The 21,373-nt window shown below is 44.6% G+C and overlaps 1 protein-coding gene across 1 annotated transcript in view; it reads left to right on the top strand.

Moving 5' to 3' along the window:
• The window catches only part of LOC107397225 (anoctamin-9), an 84,026-nt gene that overhangs the window by 4,489 nt on the left and 58,164 nt on the right, over window positions 1–21,373 (top strand). Inside the window, exons 2-8 of the mRNA XM_054735284.2 lie at window positions 1,990–2,049; window positions 3,386–3,520; window positions 3,819–3,958; window positions 6,380–6,429; window positions 10,065–10,123; window positions 10,315–10,394; window positions 21,056–21,190. Coding sequence (XP_054591259.1) covers window positions 1,990–2,049; window positions 3,386–3,520; window positions 3,819–3,958; window positions 6,380–6,429; window positions 10,065–10,123; window positions 10,315–10,394; window positions 21,056–21,190 — 659 coding nt within the window. The remainder of the gene's footprint in view (window positions 1–1,989; window positions 2,050–3,385; window positions 3,521–3,818; window positions 3,959–6,379; window positions 6,430–10,064; window positions 10,124–10,314; window positions 10,395–21,055; window positions 21,191–21,373) is intronic.

Below are 21,373 nucleotides of genomic sequence, written 5' to 3'. Positions count from 1 at the left end.
CAAATCGTCAATTACAACAACCATGAGTAAAGACTAAACCAACTGACCTTGGTGGGTGACCACAAAATCGTTTTGCTTTTCCTCTTATTTTTTAGGCCATTTCACACAATTCAGAAAAACGTGAAGGAATTATAAGCCTGTATTTAAAATATTATGAATTAAATGTGCGTTATATGGAAGAACATCAGCCATCTCATACAGTTGATTCAGACCCCCCCCCCCCCCACCCATACTAGTATGTATTACTGTAATACTAGTGTGTATTACAGTAATATGCGTGTATTACTGTAATATGTGTGCATTACTGTAATACAAGTGTGTACTACTGTAATACTAGTGTGTGTTACAGTGATATATGTGTATTACTATAATACTAGTGTGTATTACAGTAATATGTCTGTATTATTGTAATATGTGTGTATTACTGTAATTCTAGTGTGTATTACAGTAATATGTGTTTATTACTGTAATACTAGTGTGTATTACTGTAATACTAGTGTATATTACAGTAATATGTGTATATCACGGTAATACTTGTGTGTATTACATTGAAATGTATGTATTACTGTAATACTAGTGTGTATTACAGTAATATGTCTGTATTATTGTAATATGTGTGTATTACTGTAATTCTAGTGTGTATTACAGTAATATGTGTTTATTACTGTAATACTAGTGTGTATTACTGTAATACTAGTGTATATTACAGTAATATGTGTGTATCACGGTAATACTTGTGTGTATTACATTGAAATGTATGTATTACTGTAATACTAGTGTGCATTACAGTAATACTACTGAGTATTACAGTAATACCAGTGTCTATTCCTGTAATACTGGTGTGTATTACAGTAATACTACTGAGTATTACAGTAATACCATTGTCTATTCCTGTAAGACTAGTGTGTATTACAGTAGTACACACAAGTATTACTGTAATACTAGTGTGTATTACAGTAATAGAAGTGTGTATTACTCTAATACTAGTGTGTATTACAGTAGTACAGTAGTAGGAGCCGTTGTTGGAGAACTGCTTTAGGAATAATGACCGATTGATGAGGTTAGAAACTCCTGGCGTATCTTTTTTGGAAGGTCCTGATGTAAACGGGGCTGTGAAAAGCTTCAGGTGGGTTCTGAGGAGGTGACAGGAAGTACACCATAGCTGCAGTGAGACTGAATCACACCTGTGTCAGAGGTTCAGCTGACCCACTGTAGAACCGTAGCTCATCTGGTTCCATTGGCTCAGTAAGTGTTGTTAAGGCAGTGAAACTGGGAGAAGCCCAGAGCAACAGAACAAAGCCCACAGTGAAAGCAGCACGCAGGAGTGAACCTCCCAGACATGTCCAGACCTGCAGACAACACGTCTGTAGGAGGAGGACAAAGCCATGCTGAGTTTCAGAACATCTGACTTGTCAGATCAGATCAGTGGAGGGTGTTTAAGTCTGGGACGTGGTGGTGGTGGTGGTCACTTCATGGACCTATAGCATTCCCAGAGAGGCTGTGTTGGGTTTGGGACTGGAGAGTTTAGAGGCCACGCTTGTTGGCCTCAACCAACTCCTGTAGAACATGTTCCTGCTGAAGGACCGAATCACGAAGGAGCTGACTGCCTTCACCAAAGCTTCTGAGAACACACACATTCCTTCCTGGTCACGTTAGAGTGGGGGACCCACAGACATGGCAGGACCCAAGTCACCGACAAACTGCTACTGACATCCCATCGTACCACAGACCAGTCCACCCAGTAACAGGTTACCCTGGGCCTCCATACACTCTGAGATGGAGTGTGTTCTTACACCTTAGGTCAGAATCAGCAGCAGAAGTCTGAGCTCCACAAACACACACCAGCTTTAAGCTGCTGTCAGTCCTGAGTACAGCCACTGTAATGTGTGTGTGTGTGTGTGTGTGTGTGTGTGTGTGCGTGCGTGCGTCCGTGTATGTGTGTGTGTGTGTGTGTGTGTGTGTGCGTGCGTCCGTGTATGTGTGTGTTAGGGTGACATGGAGATGAGGAGCAGTGAGAAAAAGGATCCCAGCGCTGAGGCTTCTACTCTGGTAAGCGTCTACTCTTCTGTCCTTTTAGCTTCTCCTACATGAAGGATTCAACTGTTGATCATCTCATCTGATCATGCAAACACACGCGTTCCTCATATGGACATAATCCTCTGGTCTGGTGATAAACCTGTGTGACTTCATTTGTCAACTTGTAGAGTTTCATCTTCTGAAAGTAATATCCAAAGTCTCGTGTGCATCCCAGCTCTGTATTTTCTTCATTCTTTGGTCCCAGCATCACGAGTGTCCACAAATCCAAACCAGAGCCTGGTTCTCACACACACACACACACACACACACACACACACACACACACACACACACACACACACACACACACACACACACACACACACACACACACACACACACACACACACGCATGTACACACACACACACGCACACACATACGCATGCACATGGACACACATACACATGCACACGGACACACACACACACACACGGACACACACACACACACACGGACACACACACACACACACACACACACACATGCACGCGCACACACACACACACGCACGTACACACATACGCACGCACACGGACACACATACGCATGCACATGGACACACACACACACGGACACACACACACACGCGCACACATGCACACATACACACACACACACACGCACACACATACGCACGCACATGGACACACACACACACACAAGGACACACACACACAAGGACACACACACACACACACACACACACACACACACACACACACACACACACACACACACACACACACACACACACACACACACACACACACACACACACACACACACACTCCTCATCCTGCGGAGTCAGGGATAAATGAGGACATGAGCTCCTGCAGGGCCGTGCCTGGACTAGTGTGGATCAGACAGGAAGTGTGTTCCTTCATGACTGCTCTGCTCTGAGCTCCACATGTGAATCATCTCACAGAGGCGACGTTAGAGCTGAACTACAAACCACCATCGTCGCTGTGATCTTCAGACTATTTACATCATCTTCACTAAACACCAGCTGGTCTGTAATGAAGAAGCACACTGACAGGATGTTTATTATATCCACTAGAATTAGATTTATTTGTGAGAACTTTTAAAAACAGCTGTTGGTTCTGATTGGTTCTAAACGTTCTCAGCAACACAAACATGAAAGCTAGACTCCTTCCTGTGGGATCTACGAGGCTTCACCTGTTTCAGGTTTCTATGGTAAATAATTGTTGAGGATTTGCTGAATGTTTCCGTGTTAAACAAGGTTATTGATCTGAAAAGGGCTTTTCTTCTGTCAGCTGGGATTTTAAAAGAACTTCATGTTTGAACAGCCATCACACAGAACCTATGATGCCGTACTCGTGGCCAACATGCTGGACGTTGAGGACGATGAAGACGAGGCCCAGAAATCCCAGAAACGGCAAGCCTTCCTACAGCAGCTGAAGAAGAAAAAAATCAAAGTCACAGTGAGTTTCTGCAACACGTGTGCAAAGTGCAGCTGAAAGAGAAACGCTCCTGGAAGGATTTTGTGAGATTTAATTGAAAGACCAAAGCAACCAGCTGCTACAAATGTTAGCTTCATGTTCTCGTTTCTGCTAAACTGAGCTAGCTCTCCTCTGGCTGGGCCCAGTAGACCATGTAGACCATCTGATAGATGCAGGCCGCTAACTGGACCCATCACGCAGGTGGTAACACGCAATAACCTCTATGTGTGTGTGTGTGTGTGTGTGTGTGTGTGTGTGTGTGTGTGTGTGTGTTTGATAGCATATAACCCAAGCTGGCAAAGAATTCTATGGCCTGCGAGCTCCAGATGAGATATTTGAAGACTATCAGTATCTGCTCAAAGTCTCTGACTCCTGCAACTGGATCGGGGAGGTGAATGGAGCCATCAACCAAGCTAACAGGTGGGACACACACACACACACACACACACACACACACACACACACACACACACACACACACAGCAACAACAGCTTTAAAAGCGACAGCAGAAATAGTTTGTGATGATCAAGGAAGCCCCAGACCTTTCTACAGGAGTTAATAGGGATCGTAGTTCCACGAGAGTGTGTAGTCGTTTGAAGGTGACCTGGCTGTGCGGTCTGCAGGAACCGACGCTCACCTCTTTAATCAAAGTCGACTTTCCTGTTTTACTAAAATTAAAGTAGGAAGCAGGCTGTAAATAACAGTTAATGAGTTGGAGGAATGGAATGTTTAATCTCTGAATAGCTCTGGACGTGTGTGTGTGTGTGTGTGTGTGTGTGTGTGTGTGTGTGTGTGTGTGCGTGCGTGCGTGTGTGTGTGTGAGAGAGAGAGAGAGAGAGATAGATTGGTACTCTGCTGTGCTCTAATGAGGCTAAACACATCAGATTTTTAGGCTTTGGGTTATTTTCTGCCCGAACGCCGACACGTTTTTGGACCGGTTTATGCGTAGCTGGGTCATGCAGGGTCATATGACATCATTTTGGTTGATTTGTGATTCTGTCTTACTTGTTGTATTTGCAAGTCATTCTCCGTCCCTTCTGAGTTTTCTCAAACTTCTTACACGTTAAACTAAAAGGAGGTGATCAGGTAGTCTTGTGCTGACAGCGAGGAGCAAAGGCTGCAGATTCTGGGACACACTCATCATCTGTTGCTGTTGGAGAAAACACAAGATAAACGATACGTTTCCTCAGATATTGGCTACTTTATTTTTTTCGTGTCCTTTCTGGCTGTGAACTAAACAGAATTGATGTCTGAATGCTGGTGACACGCCTTACAGATTTACTCTCAGATGGAGCATCAAAGTGTCTGCTTTTAATGTCACGCCTGATACTTAAAACTTTATTGTTATTGTTTTTTGATGCTTTATAATTCTGACCAGACACGGAGACAGAGGTGCAAGAGAAAGGAAGAGACGGGGAAATGATGAACAAGAGTCTGCTTCTAGGCCTGCAGAAAATAGACACACAACAATTCATCAGGAGCAAGCTATCACTGCGTCAGCCTGATGAGGAAATATATAATCAACATTGTTTAACTGAACAATCACACAATAATAAATCACAGTGCATTTAGTGCCAACCATAGCCTTAAGACATGTGTTGAACGTGCCTAAGTCCACACTTATGAGAGCACCATGTGATCACCTGTGTGTGCACATGCACTTGTATATGTAAGGTTTCTCTATAGGAGCGTCCAATAGAGAGTGTGATGGTCCACAGATCTGCCCCCTAAATATGTGCAGGAGACGGGGGGAGCTCCAAGTCCCAGAGATCCAGGAGCTGCCCCAGAACACAGGGACCCCAGGGAGACTGCAACCAGAAAGGCCCCCGCCCCCCTCGAGAGGCGCAGAGGATCGTCCTGGAGATTGGCTACTTTAAACATGTTGATGAGCACTGAGAGCTACATCTGCTGGTTGAGACTTTGTCATCCGCTGCAAATTCTGATTCCTCATAACCGATCAGCTGCTGGATACTCCCAAGTGTGTGTGTGACATAAATGACTAATGCAGGAGCAGGAAGGGGCGGAGTTGGAGTTATTGAGGTCTCTCATGATCAGCTTTTGTTACTAGAAAGAGAAACTCGTGTTTTTCTGTAAAAGGCTTCAGGAACAGGCAGAACTCTTTATTGTATGTATCATCAGTAAAACCTTCTAACATCCTGACTGGAGGAAATCTGGGTCATCCGGTTCCTTTACAGGATCTACCTCCCTCGGTTCTCACCAGATCCCATCAGAATAGGATCTGTGATGACATGAAGCACCATCAGGGTGTTGTAGGCAGTGGTTGTGAAAATAACATCCATTCAAATACCACAGCGCAAGTTTTTCTAGTTCCCAGATGTGTAGAGCTGAGCCCGAAACCTCAGATGACCAGAATCTCACCAAACCAGATGCCCTTTCAGAGTCAAAGTCTTTAGTCCTAACAAGCAGCAGCAGCAGGACACACACCATTCCTGTTGGTTTTCTTTGTATGAAAAGTTGATAATGAGAATACTTCATCACATACACAACTATATAAACTGACGACTACCCACGGACTCCTTCAGGGTCTGGAGGTGATCCTAGATCTGCCCCGGTCCTGGTACCAGACAGATGCTGGGCGGTGTTGATGAGCTCAAAGCCAGAAAGCGAAGCACCTCCTCAGGAATGTTCCTTTGATGTCATCCTCCTCTTCTGTGAAACGAGAAAACACAACTCAAAGCCATTTTAAAACAATACAGCGACACATCTGCCCTGCTGTGTGTGAAACTGTCCAACAGGAAGTCCAACTGGGACAAGCCAGCTGATTGACCTGTAACATCCCAGTGTCAGTGGTGGTTTTAAACCTTTTCCTCTTCTTCCAGAATCCGAATCGTTGATTTCATTCTTCATCAGACGTTTGTCAACTCAAAAGGTAAGTGGTTTGTTTACGACGGTTTAGTTAATTCAGTTCTATCAAAGGTCTGCGCCCCAGGTAAAACGTCAGGCTCCTGATTTCAGAGCTTTTACCACCTTTACTGTGTCCGATAAACTGCACCACTCAAATGAAAGCCTAACGGAAATCCTTTAGGAGGAGGGGTGCCCTCCCCCTTTTTCCAAAGTCAATTTCTGTCCCCTGCACTTTTTACCACTCAAAAACAACATTACATTATATTACATAGACACTGGTTAAGCACTAGGACCAAGCGGAAAACAACCTCTTGTGTTGTTTCCCATTAGAACCGTCCATAAGCTCATCTATTGGCTCTGCTGATACTTGCTAACGTGTGATTGGCCTTTCCTGCCACCTGTGTACTTGACAGTGCTGCATTCCCGACATTGCATTAAAGAGCCTCTAGGCAGTAGTTTTATACATATTTTGTATACTTACTGTAAAGAGCCCCTCCGATCCTCATGCCGGTTGTGTGCCCCCCACTCCTAAAGTCAAAACTACGCCCATGAGCCAGGCTACATTTAGCAAAAACACATCGAAGTCTCTCAAAAGCATGTGGGACAATTGCTATGGTCTGATGAAACCAAGATGGAAATTTTTAGCCATAATTCCAAAAATTATGTTTGGTGCAAAACAATACTGCACATCACCAAAAGGACATCATACCCACAGTGAAGCATGGTGATGGCAGGATCATGCTTTGGGGCTGTTTGTCAGTAATTGAGGCCTCAGTTAAGATGGAATTATGAACATTTCCAAATATCAGTCAATACTGGTACAAAACGTTCAGCCTTCTGCTAGAAAGCTGAACATGAGGAGGAACTTTATCAGTCAACATGACAACGACCCAAAGAATACATCCAAATCTGGCTTCACCAGAAGAAGTTTAAAGTTTTGGAATAGTCCTGCCAGAGCCCAGACCTTAATCCCATAATAAACCTGGGCGGTGATCTGAAGAGGGCCACGCACAGGAGATGACCTCTTAATCTGACAGATTAGGAGTGTTTCTGCCATGCTGATCCTCACACCCTAAAAGATTTAGTGCTGCAATAAAACCAAATGGTGCTTCAACAAAGTATTTAAGAGTGTGCACGCTTATGCAACCACTTTAATTTTTGTTTTGTTTACTTTCCTCCACCTAAAGGACTTCAGTTTTTTTATGGAGTGGTACAGTTTATAGGATATGATAAAGGTGGTAACAGTTCTGAAACAATTTATCTTTATCTCATTTTGTACAGCACAGGAACCTGACATTTTACCAGGGGGTGTAGACTGGTCCCTGTACCAGCGTTGCAAACATGACAACATAAACACTGTCATTAAGAAACAAAAATGTACTTTAATCAATGGTGTCAGTGCATAAGCATGAGAAGATGATTGTTACTGGCTATTTCATGATTCTGCCATGTCCGTGTGCTTTCATAACCCACAGGTAAAAATGAAAAGCTAATTCTACATAAAATCATACCGTTTATTCAGGAAAGTGGTATGTGGCAACTGATAACCCTGGGCAGGATTTAGGTGAACCAGGAGAAAGCCCCACTCTGTTTGGAGCTCATGTGTGGACACATCCTTCAGATTTCAAACAGGAAGTTGGACTTTCCATACCTGGATTGCTGTCTTGGTCTCTGATGGTTTTGACACAATCACAGAACTTTTGAAGGTTTTCCTTTACAGGATGTTCAACAGCACTGCAAGCAATGCACTACCAACACTATCTATAGTGGGGACGGTGTGCTGCTGACCTCTACTCAGGACATTGTGGATCAGTGGGCAGAATACTTCGAAGACCTCCTCAATCCCAGCGACACATCTTCCAGTGAGGAAGCAGAGTCTGGGGACTTTGGGTTGGGCTCTCAAATCTCTGGTGCTGACGTCACTGAGGTGGTTAAAAAGCTCCTCTGTGGCAAGGCTCCGGGGCTGGATGAGATCCGCCCGGAGTTCCTTAAGGCTCTGGATGTTGTGGGGATGTGTTGGCTGATGCGGCTCTGCAATATCGCATGGACATTGGGGGCAGTCCCACTGGACTGGTGGTCCCCTTATTTAAAAAGGGGGACCGCAGGGTGTGTTCCAACTACAGGGGGATCACACTCCTGAGCCTTCCTGGTAGGTCTATTCAGGGGTTCTGGAGAGGAGGGTCCATCGGATTGTTGAACCTCAGATTCAGGAGGAGCAATATGGTTTTCGTCCTGGCCGTGGAACACTGGACCAGCTCTATACCCTTAGGGGGATCCTGGAGGGTGCCAACCAGTCTACATGTGTTTTGTGGATTTGGAGAAGGCGTTTGACCGCGTCCCTTGGGGGGGCCCTGTGGGGGGTACTCCGGGAGAATGGGGTACCAGGCCCTCTGATACGGGCTGTTAGGTCCCTGGATGACCGGTGTCAGAGCGTGGTCTGCATTGCCGGCAGTAAGTCGGGCTCGTTTCCAGTGAGAGTTGTACTCCGCCAAGGCTGCCCCCTTTGTCACGATTCTGTTCATAACCTTTATGGACAGGATTTCTAGGCACAGCCAAGGTGTGGAGGGCATCCGTTTTGGTGACCCGAGGATCAGGTCTCTGCTTTTTGCAGATGATGTGGTCCTGTTGGCTTCATCAGAACGTGATCTTCGGCTTTCGCTGGAGCGGTTCGCAGCCGAGTGTGAATCAGCTGGGATGAGAATCAGCTCCTCTAAATCTGAGACCACAGTTTTGATTCGGAAAAGGGTAGAATGCCTTCTCCGGGTCAGGGATGAGGTCCTGCCCCAAGTGGAGGAGTTTAAGTATCTCTGGGTCTTGTTCACGAGTGAGGAAAAACTGGAGCATGAGACCGATAGGCGGATTGGTGCTTTATCTGCAGTGATGCGAGCGTTGTACCGGTCTGTCGTGGTGAAGAGAGAGCTGAGTCAGAAGGCGAAGCTCTCGGTTTACCGGTTGATCTACGTTCCTACCCTCACCTATGGTCATGAGCTTTGGGTAGTGACCGAAAGATTGCGATACAAGCGGCCGAAATGAGTTTTCTCCGAAGAGTTGCTGGGCTCTCCCTTAGAGATAGGGTGAGAAGCTTGGTCATACGGGAGGGGTTCGGAGTAGACACGCTGCTCCTCGACATCGAGAGGAGCCAGTTGAGGTGGCTCGGGCATCTGGTCAGGATGCCTCCTGGACGCCTCCCTGATGAGGTTTTCCGGGCACGTCCAACCGGGAGGAGACCTAAAGTAGACCCGTGACACGGTGGAGGGACTAGGTCTCTCACCTAGCCAGGGAACGCCATGGGAATTCCCCGGAGGAGCTGGCCCAAGTGGCTGGGAAGAGGGAAGTCTGGGACTCTTGAGTTAGGCTACTGCCCCCACGACCCGACTCCGGATAATCGGAAGAAAAGGAACGGGTGGATGGACGGATGGATGGAGGATGTTCAACTGTTGTTTGATAATGACCCTATGGTTACCATGGTGACACTGATGAGCTACTGGCAGCAGCTTTAACATATCTTTACCCCTCTTTTACAGTTCCTACATCCAAACATCAACACTTTGCCTCGGATTAGAATCACACAAAGCGAGTGTTGCTGGACAGTAGCTGCATTGGTTGTTCTGTAACAGGCTGAAAAAAGGCCTGATGCCCTCCAACGTCATCTCGTTTCAGATAACCTGGAGAAGCTCATTTCAGAGGATGTGTTTGAAACCACCTTCTGCCTCCACGAGGTGAGCCAACACTTGACTGACTGCTTGCCCTGCAGAGGCAGATATGAGCTGTAGTGAAATGTTTAATTCATTTAATCCTTTTAAATCTAACCATACTGTGTCGTATTCCAAAAACTGTATTTTGTGATTTTTCTTTTTCTTGAAAGTGAAATGTGATTCAGGGTCAGATTGATTTTTCTTCTGGTTGTCAGAGAAAGACGCAGAAAGAACTGAGGGAGGAGTGGGCTCGCTGGTCGGCTCTCTTCACAGCACAACCAGTCAATAAAATCAAGTCAGTCTCTTTTCTTCTGAGGTTTTTATTCTTCTGCATAAATTACCCAGTGTCCGCTTCAAACCTTTCAATGTCTATGGGATGCCAAGTGTAAATTGCTGGTGCAAATAATTTAGCAGACATTTTTTTGACATTTAGCAACTTTAATTACATTTAAAATGATGTTCAAATGACATAATTTCATCTTATATCTACACTTAATTGTTAAATCTAAATGCTAAATTTAAACTTAAGTCTAAATACTAAGTATAAATGTTAAATCTAAATGTAAATCCCACTTTCAAATCTAAATGTTAAATCTAAAACTAAATCTGTGAGCTAAATATTTTTGTTCTATGCAAATTAGCCATGTGTGGCCGAGCCCACAAGACAGCTTGGCCAATTGTGCTCACTTTCACATCACTGGACACTACTGGCTGCTCCTGTGGCTTATGGAAGCACATTCAGCCCAAAAAAATAAATGAATTAACGAGATAACTTTTGCAAAAATAAAAAACAAAAAATGGCTCTGTTTTCTGAATTAACAAGATACTTTTTTAAAATAAAAGAATCCCTCTGCAGTAATGATGCTCTGTGACATTAGAGGAGTTATCCCAACCCCCACCCAGCCGCTCTCAGACGACCGGACCGACTGAGATGATCCAGGGATGACTTATCTTCAATGCCCATTTAATTAGAGACAATAGTAGTGAACATAGGGAAAGTGACTTGAATAATGAGCCAGTCAGTAATGCCACAGAGCCTCATTAGCAGTGCAGATGGATTTTATTTATTTATTTTTTAAGTTATCTTGTTAATTAAGATAACAGCCACTTTACTTTTTTTCCGTAAAAGTTATCTCGTTAAGTCGGAAAACCGGAGCTGTTTATTTTTTCCGGCTGAATGTGCTTCCATAAGCTACAAGTTATGCCAGAATATAGGAGTCGGCTGTTTTCCGGTGTATTTGCTACTGTAAAGCACATTGAGTTGCCTCTGTGTATGAAATGTGCTGTATAAATGAAGCTGTTTTTGTCTTTATAAGGCAGGAGTTACCACAGACATGATGATCCTCTCCACAGGAAACGTTCGAGCTTGATCAAACATCACGTTAGAACGATAAGAATACAACTGTCACCCACAAGATCATCTTTCATTTTTCCGTAAAAGTAAATGAGGCGGAGATGACGCTGTATTGCTGTTTCTGGACGGCGCCCTCCCAACGCCGGGGAAACAAATTCTGACAGAACTAACAGCATTGCTACAACCACAGACATATGTAGATGCCCCGTGGACTGCCATAGTGGCCGGCCGCCATTTTAGATGGGTCTCCATTCGCCCCCAGTGCATTCATTTCTACTGAAACAAACACATTTTTCACAAAATCAGACACAAGGTGTGGCATGATAGTTAAAATGTAAATACATTCAAACAAAATAAATAAAAATAAATTTAAATATAAAATCCTATCAGGTAGGCTAGAAAAGTCACTAGTCATCCCATGTGATCTGTTTTCAATAGTACGCCGGTTGTTGTAAACATAGGCTGCTCAGAAATGGGCATAGTTGCTCACTCTGCATAGGAAGCCTAAGGCTCCTCCCTTCCTGGTCGGCTCATGGGTCCCCGGAAGAACGAAAAAAGGAATGCAAGTCAACGAGGCTAAAAACGTTATTTTCTAATCTGCTTTGCCTTACGCCCTGGATCGCATATGTTGTACTACTATTGAAATAAAAAGTAATGATGGTGTTTCAACCACGCCAGCAGGGCCGTGCAGAGACCTTTGAAGGGGCGGGTGCTCAAATTTAAAAAGGGACACACAGAATAATATTTTCTAACACCATGACATAACCACAGTATACCCGGCTGAATAACAAATCATATTTATTAGAAATTCAAAATGGAAGCGAATCATTATATACACCCTTACCACATAAGGACAATGTAAAGCAAAAGTAACTTGTTTGGTAAATGGTCTGTATTTGTATAATGCCTTCTTAGGGTTCTACAACCCCCCAAGGCACCTTACAACACAGTCATTCACACACATTAACACACTGATGGTGATGAGCTATGATGTAGCCATAGCTGCTCTGGAGCGCACTGACAGAGGTGAAGCTGCTGAGCACAGGCGCCACCTGTCCCTCCGACCACCACCAGCAGGCAAAGCAGGTTAAGTGTATTGCCCAAGGACACAACAGCATCAATCTCTGATTACAGTCAGGATCAAACCTGCAACCTTCTTATTACTGGACAACCTGCTCCACTTCCTGATCTGTTGCTGTCCTATTTTACCTGATGATGGGGTACAGTGTAGCTGTTGCAGGGTTGCTCCTCTTGCTGCTGCTGATGATGCTGGAGGGCAAGGCTGTGTTGATCTCAGACTGTAAGTAGTAAAACGAACAGAGGAGAAATGTTAGTCAATTACAAAATTTATGTAAGATAATAAAAAAATAGCAAAAATTGGTGAAAACTCTTAGAACTGGAAGACAGAAATATCTGAGACAAAACCTGTGGTAAATAAATGGAAATCTAAACATTAGTGGATAATAGAGGAGTTTATGTCAGAGATAAGAATGTGACAGAAATATAAACAGAAAGAGTTGTGTGTGTGTGTGTGTGTGTGTGTGTGTGTGTGTGTGTGTGTGTGTTTTCAACATCATAGTATGACCCTTACCAGAATAGACTGTAGAACTCTATTGGTTTCTTCCTTCCATCATGATTCTATCTTTCTTTTTTCTCTCAAATATTAAAAGCAACAATACAAATGCAATTAAAGATAAACCAACAGGCAACAATCAAACTGTTTAATAATCTGGAAACAAAAATAACAGTGGGTGTGTTCAGCAAAGAGCAGGAAGAACCAAGATGGTCATCAGGTCATTTTACACATCACAACAGTAACTTTCTGTTGGCCATGTCCCGAAAAATGTCAATAACATCACCGTGGTTGACTGTAACATCTTTCTCAACAGCCAATAAAAGAAGCTCCGACAACCTCTCCTCAGAGCAAAGGGTGCGGAGTTTGGTTATAACCAGTTTGAGTTTTGAGAAGGAACGCTCCACTGTTGCTGTGGACACCGGAAGTGTGCCGTATGTCTTCATCAGCTCAGTCATGTTGGGGAAGATCAAATGTGCATTGTTTTCTTTGACCACTGAAAGAATGGATGTCACATTTATTGGTGGAGGGCATGAGTAGGAAGCATGAAAGACCTTAAGTTCTGTCAGTAATTTGTCTTCTTCCTCAATGTCATAGAACTGGCAGAGTTTCTTCACAGCTTGGAGTGACTCTGTTGAGATTCTTGCTGTTTGCCACTTCTCTGGGACTGTCAGGTAATGGAAGGCATTCAAGATGTCCCATGTGGAATTATCTCGTCCATTAAAACGTCTCTGAAGCTCCTGTGTCATTGTGTCCACAAAGGTGTAGTACACTTTGGCACGGTAGTACTCTTGGGGGGTTGTGAAAACATGTTCAGCAGTAGCTGTTGTTGCAGTAAACTTAAACTTTGCTGGCACTTTCCTCCTCCGAGCTTGTCCAGGCACCTCAGATGGAGGATCCAATCCCACTGATGCTGCCTTCTCTGTAGCCTGTTGATACATTTTCTCAAATTCTTCCTCCGTTCTGCTGTGGGACAGCCTATTCAATGCTCCATCAACAATTTTGTATGCTGAAGCCAAGTCCATGTCTTTTTGCTGCAGCGCATCAGATGCTGTTGCTGTCACTTGGAAGATTGGACAGGTGATCTCCAGACACAGGAGGAATTCAAAATTGATGTTTTTGAGTAGAATCATAGCATCACCTGCTGAAGAGTCTGGGGGATCTTGCTGTGTTATTTCCCCAAGAAACTGCATTAAAGCTGGAAGGACCTTCCTCATTGTCTTAAGAGCAGTTTCTCGGCAGCTCCAGCTAGTGTCCGACAGCTTCTGCAGCTCCAGTGGACGCTGATCAGGGTACACCTTCTTCTGCATTTTAATAAATGCTGAGTGTCGTTTTGATGAGTTGGCCACAAAAGTGTAAAGTTTTTCAACCAAGTTAAAAAAAACTCACAAAACAAATGTTTGACTTTGCACTCTACCAACACCAGATTAAGGCAATGTGCCTGGCAGTGCACATATAAAGCCTTTGGATTCTGTTTCTGGATTCTCGACTGAAGCCCCTTAAACTGCCCACTCATGTTTGCAGCCCCATCGTAACCTTGACCTCGGATGTTGTCTGTCTTCAGGTTATTTTCTTCTAGTAGAGCCCTCACAAGCTTTTCAAGAGCATCCCCACATGTTGATTCCACGTTACACACCTGAAGGAAGCGCTCTTTGATTTCCATGTTGTGTACATATCTGACAACAAAGGAAACCTGTTCAGTGTGAGAAACATCAGTGGTTTCATCCAACAATATGGAAAAAATGTCACACTCTTGCATTTCTGTTTGGATGACACGTTTTACTGATGTGGCCAAAGCTTTGATTATGTCATTCTGACTTCTGTTTGACAGGAGCGAGACAAGAGGTCTTTCTCCAGGTCCTTGTTGCTCTTTTATGGCATCAAGGTGTATTTTCATCACACTGTCATACTTGCTGAACAACTCAACCAACTCCAAGAAATTTCCTCGATTCTGACTTGATGCAGTCTCATCATCCCCCTGAAAGGCAGGCCCTGTCTTGCTAGGTAATGAGTAACGGCTATCAAACGAGACAAAATTTCTCTGTTTCTCTCTCTCTCTTTGTCTTTTGCTGCTTGTGACACTTGGTCAGCCACTTCAAATGCTTCCTCCAATGACTTTTTCCTGAATGAGCTCCATCTGACCATACTACACATGTGAGACTCTGACGCACTGTGCTCTTTGATTTTTTGTAAAGCCTTTCTCCACCTATTAAACCCTTCTGTCTTCCAGCAGGTTTTGCGGCTTGTGTGTTTTTCCTCATGTAAAAAAAGACGGCAGCTGAAACAAAACATAGCATCAGTACTTGGAGAATACTCTAGCCATGAATTATTCTCATACCACTTGTTTTGAAAGGATCAACCTTCTTCATTTTTGGGATATGATTACAGTATTGGTTTGCAGGGTCCAATTTTATCACACATTTGAATAAAGGCCTCTGTGTTTTTTATGTTGCAAAGTAGGACATGGGCAGGATCATTTGGGTGTGCAAGTCCAAGTAGGTCTGAGAATGTTCTCTCTATGGCTTCACTCTCCTTCTCACTGGGCTCTGACTCATTCTCTGATACTTTCACTTTAGCCTCAGTCTCCTGAGACTGACTTGCCCTTTCCTCAGAAATCTCTCTTGGCTCTGTCTGTGACTTGCTTTCTGCCTCTTTTCTTCCTTCAATCCCCTCATGTGATCTATCACTCTCCACCTGCTGTCCATCTGAAAACAAGGCAAAATTACCTATTGTATGAATGAAGTTTGTAGTTATTCACATTTAACATGTCTTGCACCTAATCCATGATCAAGTAGCTAACAAAAAACATTTTCCGGCATCAAAACATTGCAGTTGTGTATATTATTGTTTCTACACTTGTTGCTGTGATGCAACTTACCTGTAGTCTTTTTTTATCCAGCTGGTGAGGGACCCACTGCCTTTAGCTGCCTCACATAGCTCCTTCTGTCGCTGCTTCTGCCTCCTCTCCTTACGAGGCATGTCTGTACAATGATATATCATAACTAATTTACAAATATTTTTTCATGCATATAAAACTCATGCATACACATACTGGGACATTTCATTCCTTTTTCAGAAAACTAACTGTATATAATTTGGCCACAAATTTGCTTCACGATGCTGATCCAGAATATTTCCATACTATTTTAATCATAGTGCTTTAGTAATTATAATAAAAATAAAGAATAAAACAATGTTTATGCTTTCATTCAGTTTTACTATCTACTTTGTGCAAAACAGAGAACTGTACAGACAAAACAATTTTGCTGTGAAAAACAATAGTTTTTTTTAAATGTACAGACAAAATAAAATGCATTCAAAAAGAGAGCAAATATAAACAATTTTGAGAATATGCATAGTATATTAGTGAACTATAAAACCCACCAGAAGGGCTGAGAAACCTTAAATCTAAAACAAAACTATGTTCCCTAAAACGCTGGACCGAATTTACAGACAAGGACTGAATATTTAGTAACACAAAACTTGTGACGGATGTTATCTTTAGTATTTTTCTTATTTCCTTTCACAAAAGGTAGCTAAATTTTAAATTTGTTCAAGTTTTATTAGTCCGCGAACCAGGAAGTGATTCTGTAAACAAAAAGCAGGGCCGTGTGTGAGACCCCAGTCACGTGACACGCAGCAGCAATAGGAATGCAACTTTGCGGTACCTAGTTAACAACAACAACATTTTATTGGCAAATTCCCAATATTTAAGATTGAAAAAATATTTTCGTACAAGTACTTATGTACAGAATGTTTTTAGTTAACCCTAAAGCTACTGAGGTTCAGAATCGGTACCCAGCCACAGACACACACCCAGCTAGTAATATATCACACACACCTAGTGCCACAAAACAACTTAATAATGTACAAAATAATCCGTGTGCATCCTACTTACCGGTGTTAGTCCGTTTCTCCCAATCAGTATGTCCTAAAAGCTCTGCACCGCTCCCTCGGCCATGAAGAACACGTGGGTGCTTGCAGCTGGTTGTGACCGGCTGTGCGCTCTGGCTTGAGGAAGAGACGGTGTAGTCACGTGACTCACGCCAGCTATATAACTTTATTAAACAGAAATGTTATTACTTATTATTTTTGTTATTGTTGAGGGGGCACAAACAGAAAATTCTTTTAAAAAAAAATCATTAAACCTCAAAAAGGGCACTTTGGGCACATGGGACAAAAGGGGCAGGGTCTCGAGCACCCTCCCCCCCCCCCCCCCCCTCTGCACGTGCCTGCATGCCAGTCATGTGCTTTGAGATTTATTAGCTTGTAAAAGTTTGTAAATAGCATGACTACACACCAGAAATCGGCGCGTCGCATATGTGACGTCACCACATAATCTCCTCTCCCCTAGCATAGCTGCTACTCACCACATGACCAGATTTATGGTGGTTCTTTCCTCCTGTGGGAAGTTTGCTGAACTTACAGCCCTTTTCCTCCAGTTTCTCCGTGTCTGGTTCGATGACGTCACTTTCGTGAAGCGCATGTGTAGTCCTGGACTTATTTTCACACAAAACCTAAAATAGTGGTTCCCCCTGTTAGAAAATAAGCGCGTTCTTGGTATCAAAATGTGTCTTTAAAATTCATGGACATCATGTGTGAAATCCATGGCACAAAACAAGCAGAATTAGAAAATTGCGTTTTTAGCTCCGTTGACTTGCATTCATTTTTTCATTCTTCTGGGGACCCGTGATGCGTAAGTGGATGGGCGTGACTTAGATTCCCTATTGACTTTGGAGAGTGAGGAGACGTATCCAACATGGGCAACGCTGTTACGCTCTCTAGGGCCCAATGAGACGTCTATGTTTTCTTATCTATGGCTACAACATATGTTACCGTTGCTAGGATGCCCAATGAAGTGCAGGACAGCTGTTTCCAGCTCAAAAGCAAGTGAAGTAAAAGCGCAATTGGTCAAGCTTTGTTGTGGGTGTGGCCACACATGGCTAATTTGCAAATATCAGAAAGATTTAGCTCACAGATTTAGTTTTAACATTTAGATATAAATTTAACTTTTATATATAACTTTTACATTTACATTTACCATTTAGACTGAGATTTAACTTTTACACTTAGCAATTAGATTTAGGTTTATATTTAGGTTTATATTTAAGATGTAGATTAGTTGAAATTATGTGACATTTAGAAGATTTTTAATGGACGTAAAAACAAACAGTCGCAGTACCCGGCCTGGAGGGTTACCGGGGTCCCACCCTCTAGCCAGGCCTGTGGTTGGGGCCGTGAGCGAGCGCCTGGTGGCCGGGCTTTTGCCCATGGGGCCCGGCCGGGACCAGCCCGAACTGGATACATGGGCTCATCTAACTGTGGACCCACCACCCGCAGAGGAACATTAAGGGTCCGGTGCAGTGTGGATCGGGTGGCAGACCGAGGTGGGAGCCTTGGCGGTCCGATCCCCGGACAAGAAAACTGGTTTTTGGGACATAGAACGTCACCTCGCTGGCAGGGAAGGAGCAGGAGCTTGTGGCAGAGGTTGAGCAGTACCAGCTAGATATAGTCGGACTCACCTCGACACATAGCATTGGCTCTGGAACCCAAGTCCTTGAGAGCTGTTGGACACTCTCCTTTGCTGGAGTTGCTCTGGGTGAGAGGCTGAAGAAGGAGGCCTACAGGGCGTGGCTGGTCTGTGGGTCTCCGGAGGCAGCAGATGGGTACCGAGGCAAAATCTCGGGCGTGGGAGGAGTTTGGTGAGACCATGGAGAAAGACTATCGATCGGCGCCAAAGAGGTTCTGGCAAACTGTCCGGCGCCTCGGGAGAGGAAGGCAGCAACTCGCTCACACTGTTTACAGTGGGGATGGGGAGCTGCTGATGTCAACTGGGGCTATAGTCGGGCGGTGGAAGGAATACTTTGAGGAGCTCCTCAATCCCACCTACGTGCATTACGAGGAGGAAACAGAGCCGGGAGACCTGGGGATGGCCAGTACAATCTCTGGGGCAGAAGTTGCTGAGGTAGTCAAACAACTACACAGCGGCAGAGCCCCGGGGGTGGATGAGATTCATCCTGGGTATCTCAAGGCTATGGATGTGGTAGGGCTGTCGTGGTTGACACGTCTCTGCAACATTGCATGGTCATCGGGGGCGGTTCCTGTGGAGTGGCAGACCGGGGTGGTGGTCCCTCTTTAAGAAGGGTGACCTGAGGGTGTGTTCCAAATATAGGGGGATCACACTCCTCAGCCTCCCCGGAAAGGTCTACTCCAAGGTACTGGAGAGGAGGGTCAGATCGATAGTTGAATCTCAGATTGAGGAGGAGCAATGTGGTTTTCGTCCTGGCCGTGGAACTGTGGACCAGCTCTATACCCTTGCAAGGGTGATGGAGGGGGCATGGGAGTTGTCCCAACCAATCCACATGTGTTTTGTGGATTTGGAGAAGGCTTATGACCGTGTCCCCAGGGGCACCCTGTGGGGGACTCTCCAGGAGTATGGGGTGGGTGGCTTTCTGTTAAGGGCCATTCAGTCCCTTTACCAGAGGAGCATGAGTTTGGTCCGCATAGCCGGTAGTAAGTCGGACCTGTTCCCGGTGAGGGTTGGACTCCGCCAGGGCTGCCCTTTGTCACCGGTTCTGTTCATTACCTTTATGGACATAATTTCTAGGCGCAGCCGTGGTGTGGAGTGTGTCGAGTTTGGTGGCAGGAGAATCTCGTCTCTGCTTTTTGTGGATGATGTGGTCCTCCTAGCTTCATCCAGCTCTGACCTTCAGCTCTTGCTGGGTAGGTTTGCGGCCGAGTGTGAAGCGGCTGGGATGAGGATCAGCACCTCCAAATCTGAGACCATGGTTCTCGACCAGGAAAGGGTGGCTTTCCAACTTGGGGTTGGGAGAGAGGTCCTACCTCAAGTGGAGGAGTTTAGGTATCTCAAGGTCTTGTTCATGAGTGAGGGTAGGAGGGATTGGGAGATCAACAGGCGGATTGGTTCGGCGTCTGCAGTGATGCGGACGCTGAGCCGATTTGTCGTAGTGAAGAGGGAGCTGAGACAGAAAGCCAGGCTCTCGATTTACCGGTCGATCTACGTCCCAATCCTCAACTATGGTCATGAGCTTTGGGTAATGACCGAAAGAATGAGATCACGGATACAAGCGACCGAAATGAGTTTCCTCCGTATGGTGGCCGGGCTCAGCCTTAGAGATAGGGTGAGGAGCTCGGACATCCGGGAGGGACTCGGAGTAGAACCGCTGCTCCTCCGGATTGAAAGGAGTCAGTTGAGGTGGTTTGGGCATCTGGTCAGGATGCCTCCTGGACGCCTCCCTGGGGAGGTGTTTGGGGCATGTCCTGCCGGCAGGAGGCCCCCTGGTCGACCCAGGACACGTTGGAGAGGTTATATCTCCAATCTGGTCCGGGAACGCCTTGGGGTCCTGCCGGAGAAACTGGTGGAGGTGGCTGGGGAGAGGACGGTCTGGAGCTCCCTAGTTGGGATGCTGCCCCCGCGACCCGGACCCGGATAAGCGGAGGAAGACGATAACGACGAAATTATGTGATGTTTAAACATTATTTTAAGTGTGAAAATAATTGCTAAATGTAGGGAAAATGAGCTAAAGGGTTAAAAAAAACGTTAAAAAAAGTCTGCTAAATAATTTGCACTAGCAATTTACACTTGGCACCCCATATCTGTCTGCCAAGTAAGTTAACTCATACTTTACAGGTATGGAGACAAGCATGTCAGGAAAGAGAAATGTGTTTTAAACGATTGCTGTATTCTGGTCTGTCACACTGAAGAAATTTATTCATCATTTCTGCCAATAGACCGCTTTATTTTTGCCAGCCATTGAGTAATTATTGCTACTCCTCAACCCTGTCCCTCAGTGGCCTACATGTTTTCCACGTTGCCCTTCTTAACACCTGTGTTCCCCTGCTGCCTCACATCAGACTTACATGAATGAGTGATTAACAGGCATCTGCAGCCCTTGATGTTCTCCTGAGGAGGCAATGTAAATATGTGAATAAGGAAATCTTGTTAGGTTTGTTATTTTTGTGTAGTTTTTTACACGTTTGCTAGCTCCTGGTGCATTTTTATTTGCAGAGAGTACTTTGGAGAGAAGGTGGCTCTGTACTACCTGTGGCTGGGCTGGTACACCAAACTGCTGGTTCCAGCTGCTGCTCTGGGTGTGGTCGTCTTCCTCTATGCATTGGCTTTCTTCAACACCAACCCTCTCATGTGAGTAGGCCTGGTCACATGAAACTCATGCCAAATCATCCTTATTGTAATGTTAGATAAATAGTATGTTTGGTTAAGTAAATTGCTTAAGAGCTATTTATATTATTAACACTACTTGTGATCAATAAGTGGTGATACTCTATTTAACTAGAATATCACCTGCTTGGTCTTGTTGTTTTAGTC

The sequence above is a fragment of the Nothobranchius furzeri genome, chromosome 9 (genome assembly GCF_043380555.1).
Source record: "Nothobranchius furzeri strain GRZ-AD chromosome 9, NfurGRZ-RIMD1, whole genome shotgun sequence".
Classification (NCBI taxonomy): Eukaryota; Metazoa; Chordata; class Actinopteri; order Cyprinodontiformes; family Nothobranchiidae; genus Nothobranchius; species Nothobranchius furzeri.
This window is presented reverse-complemented; position numbering and strand designations above follow the sequence as displayed.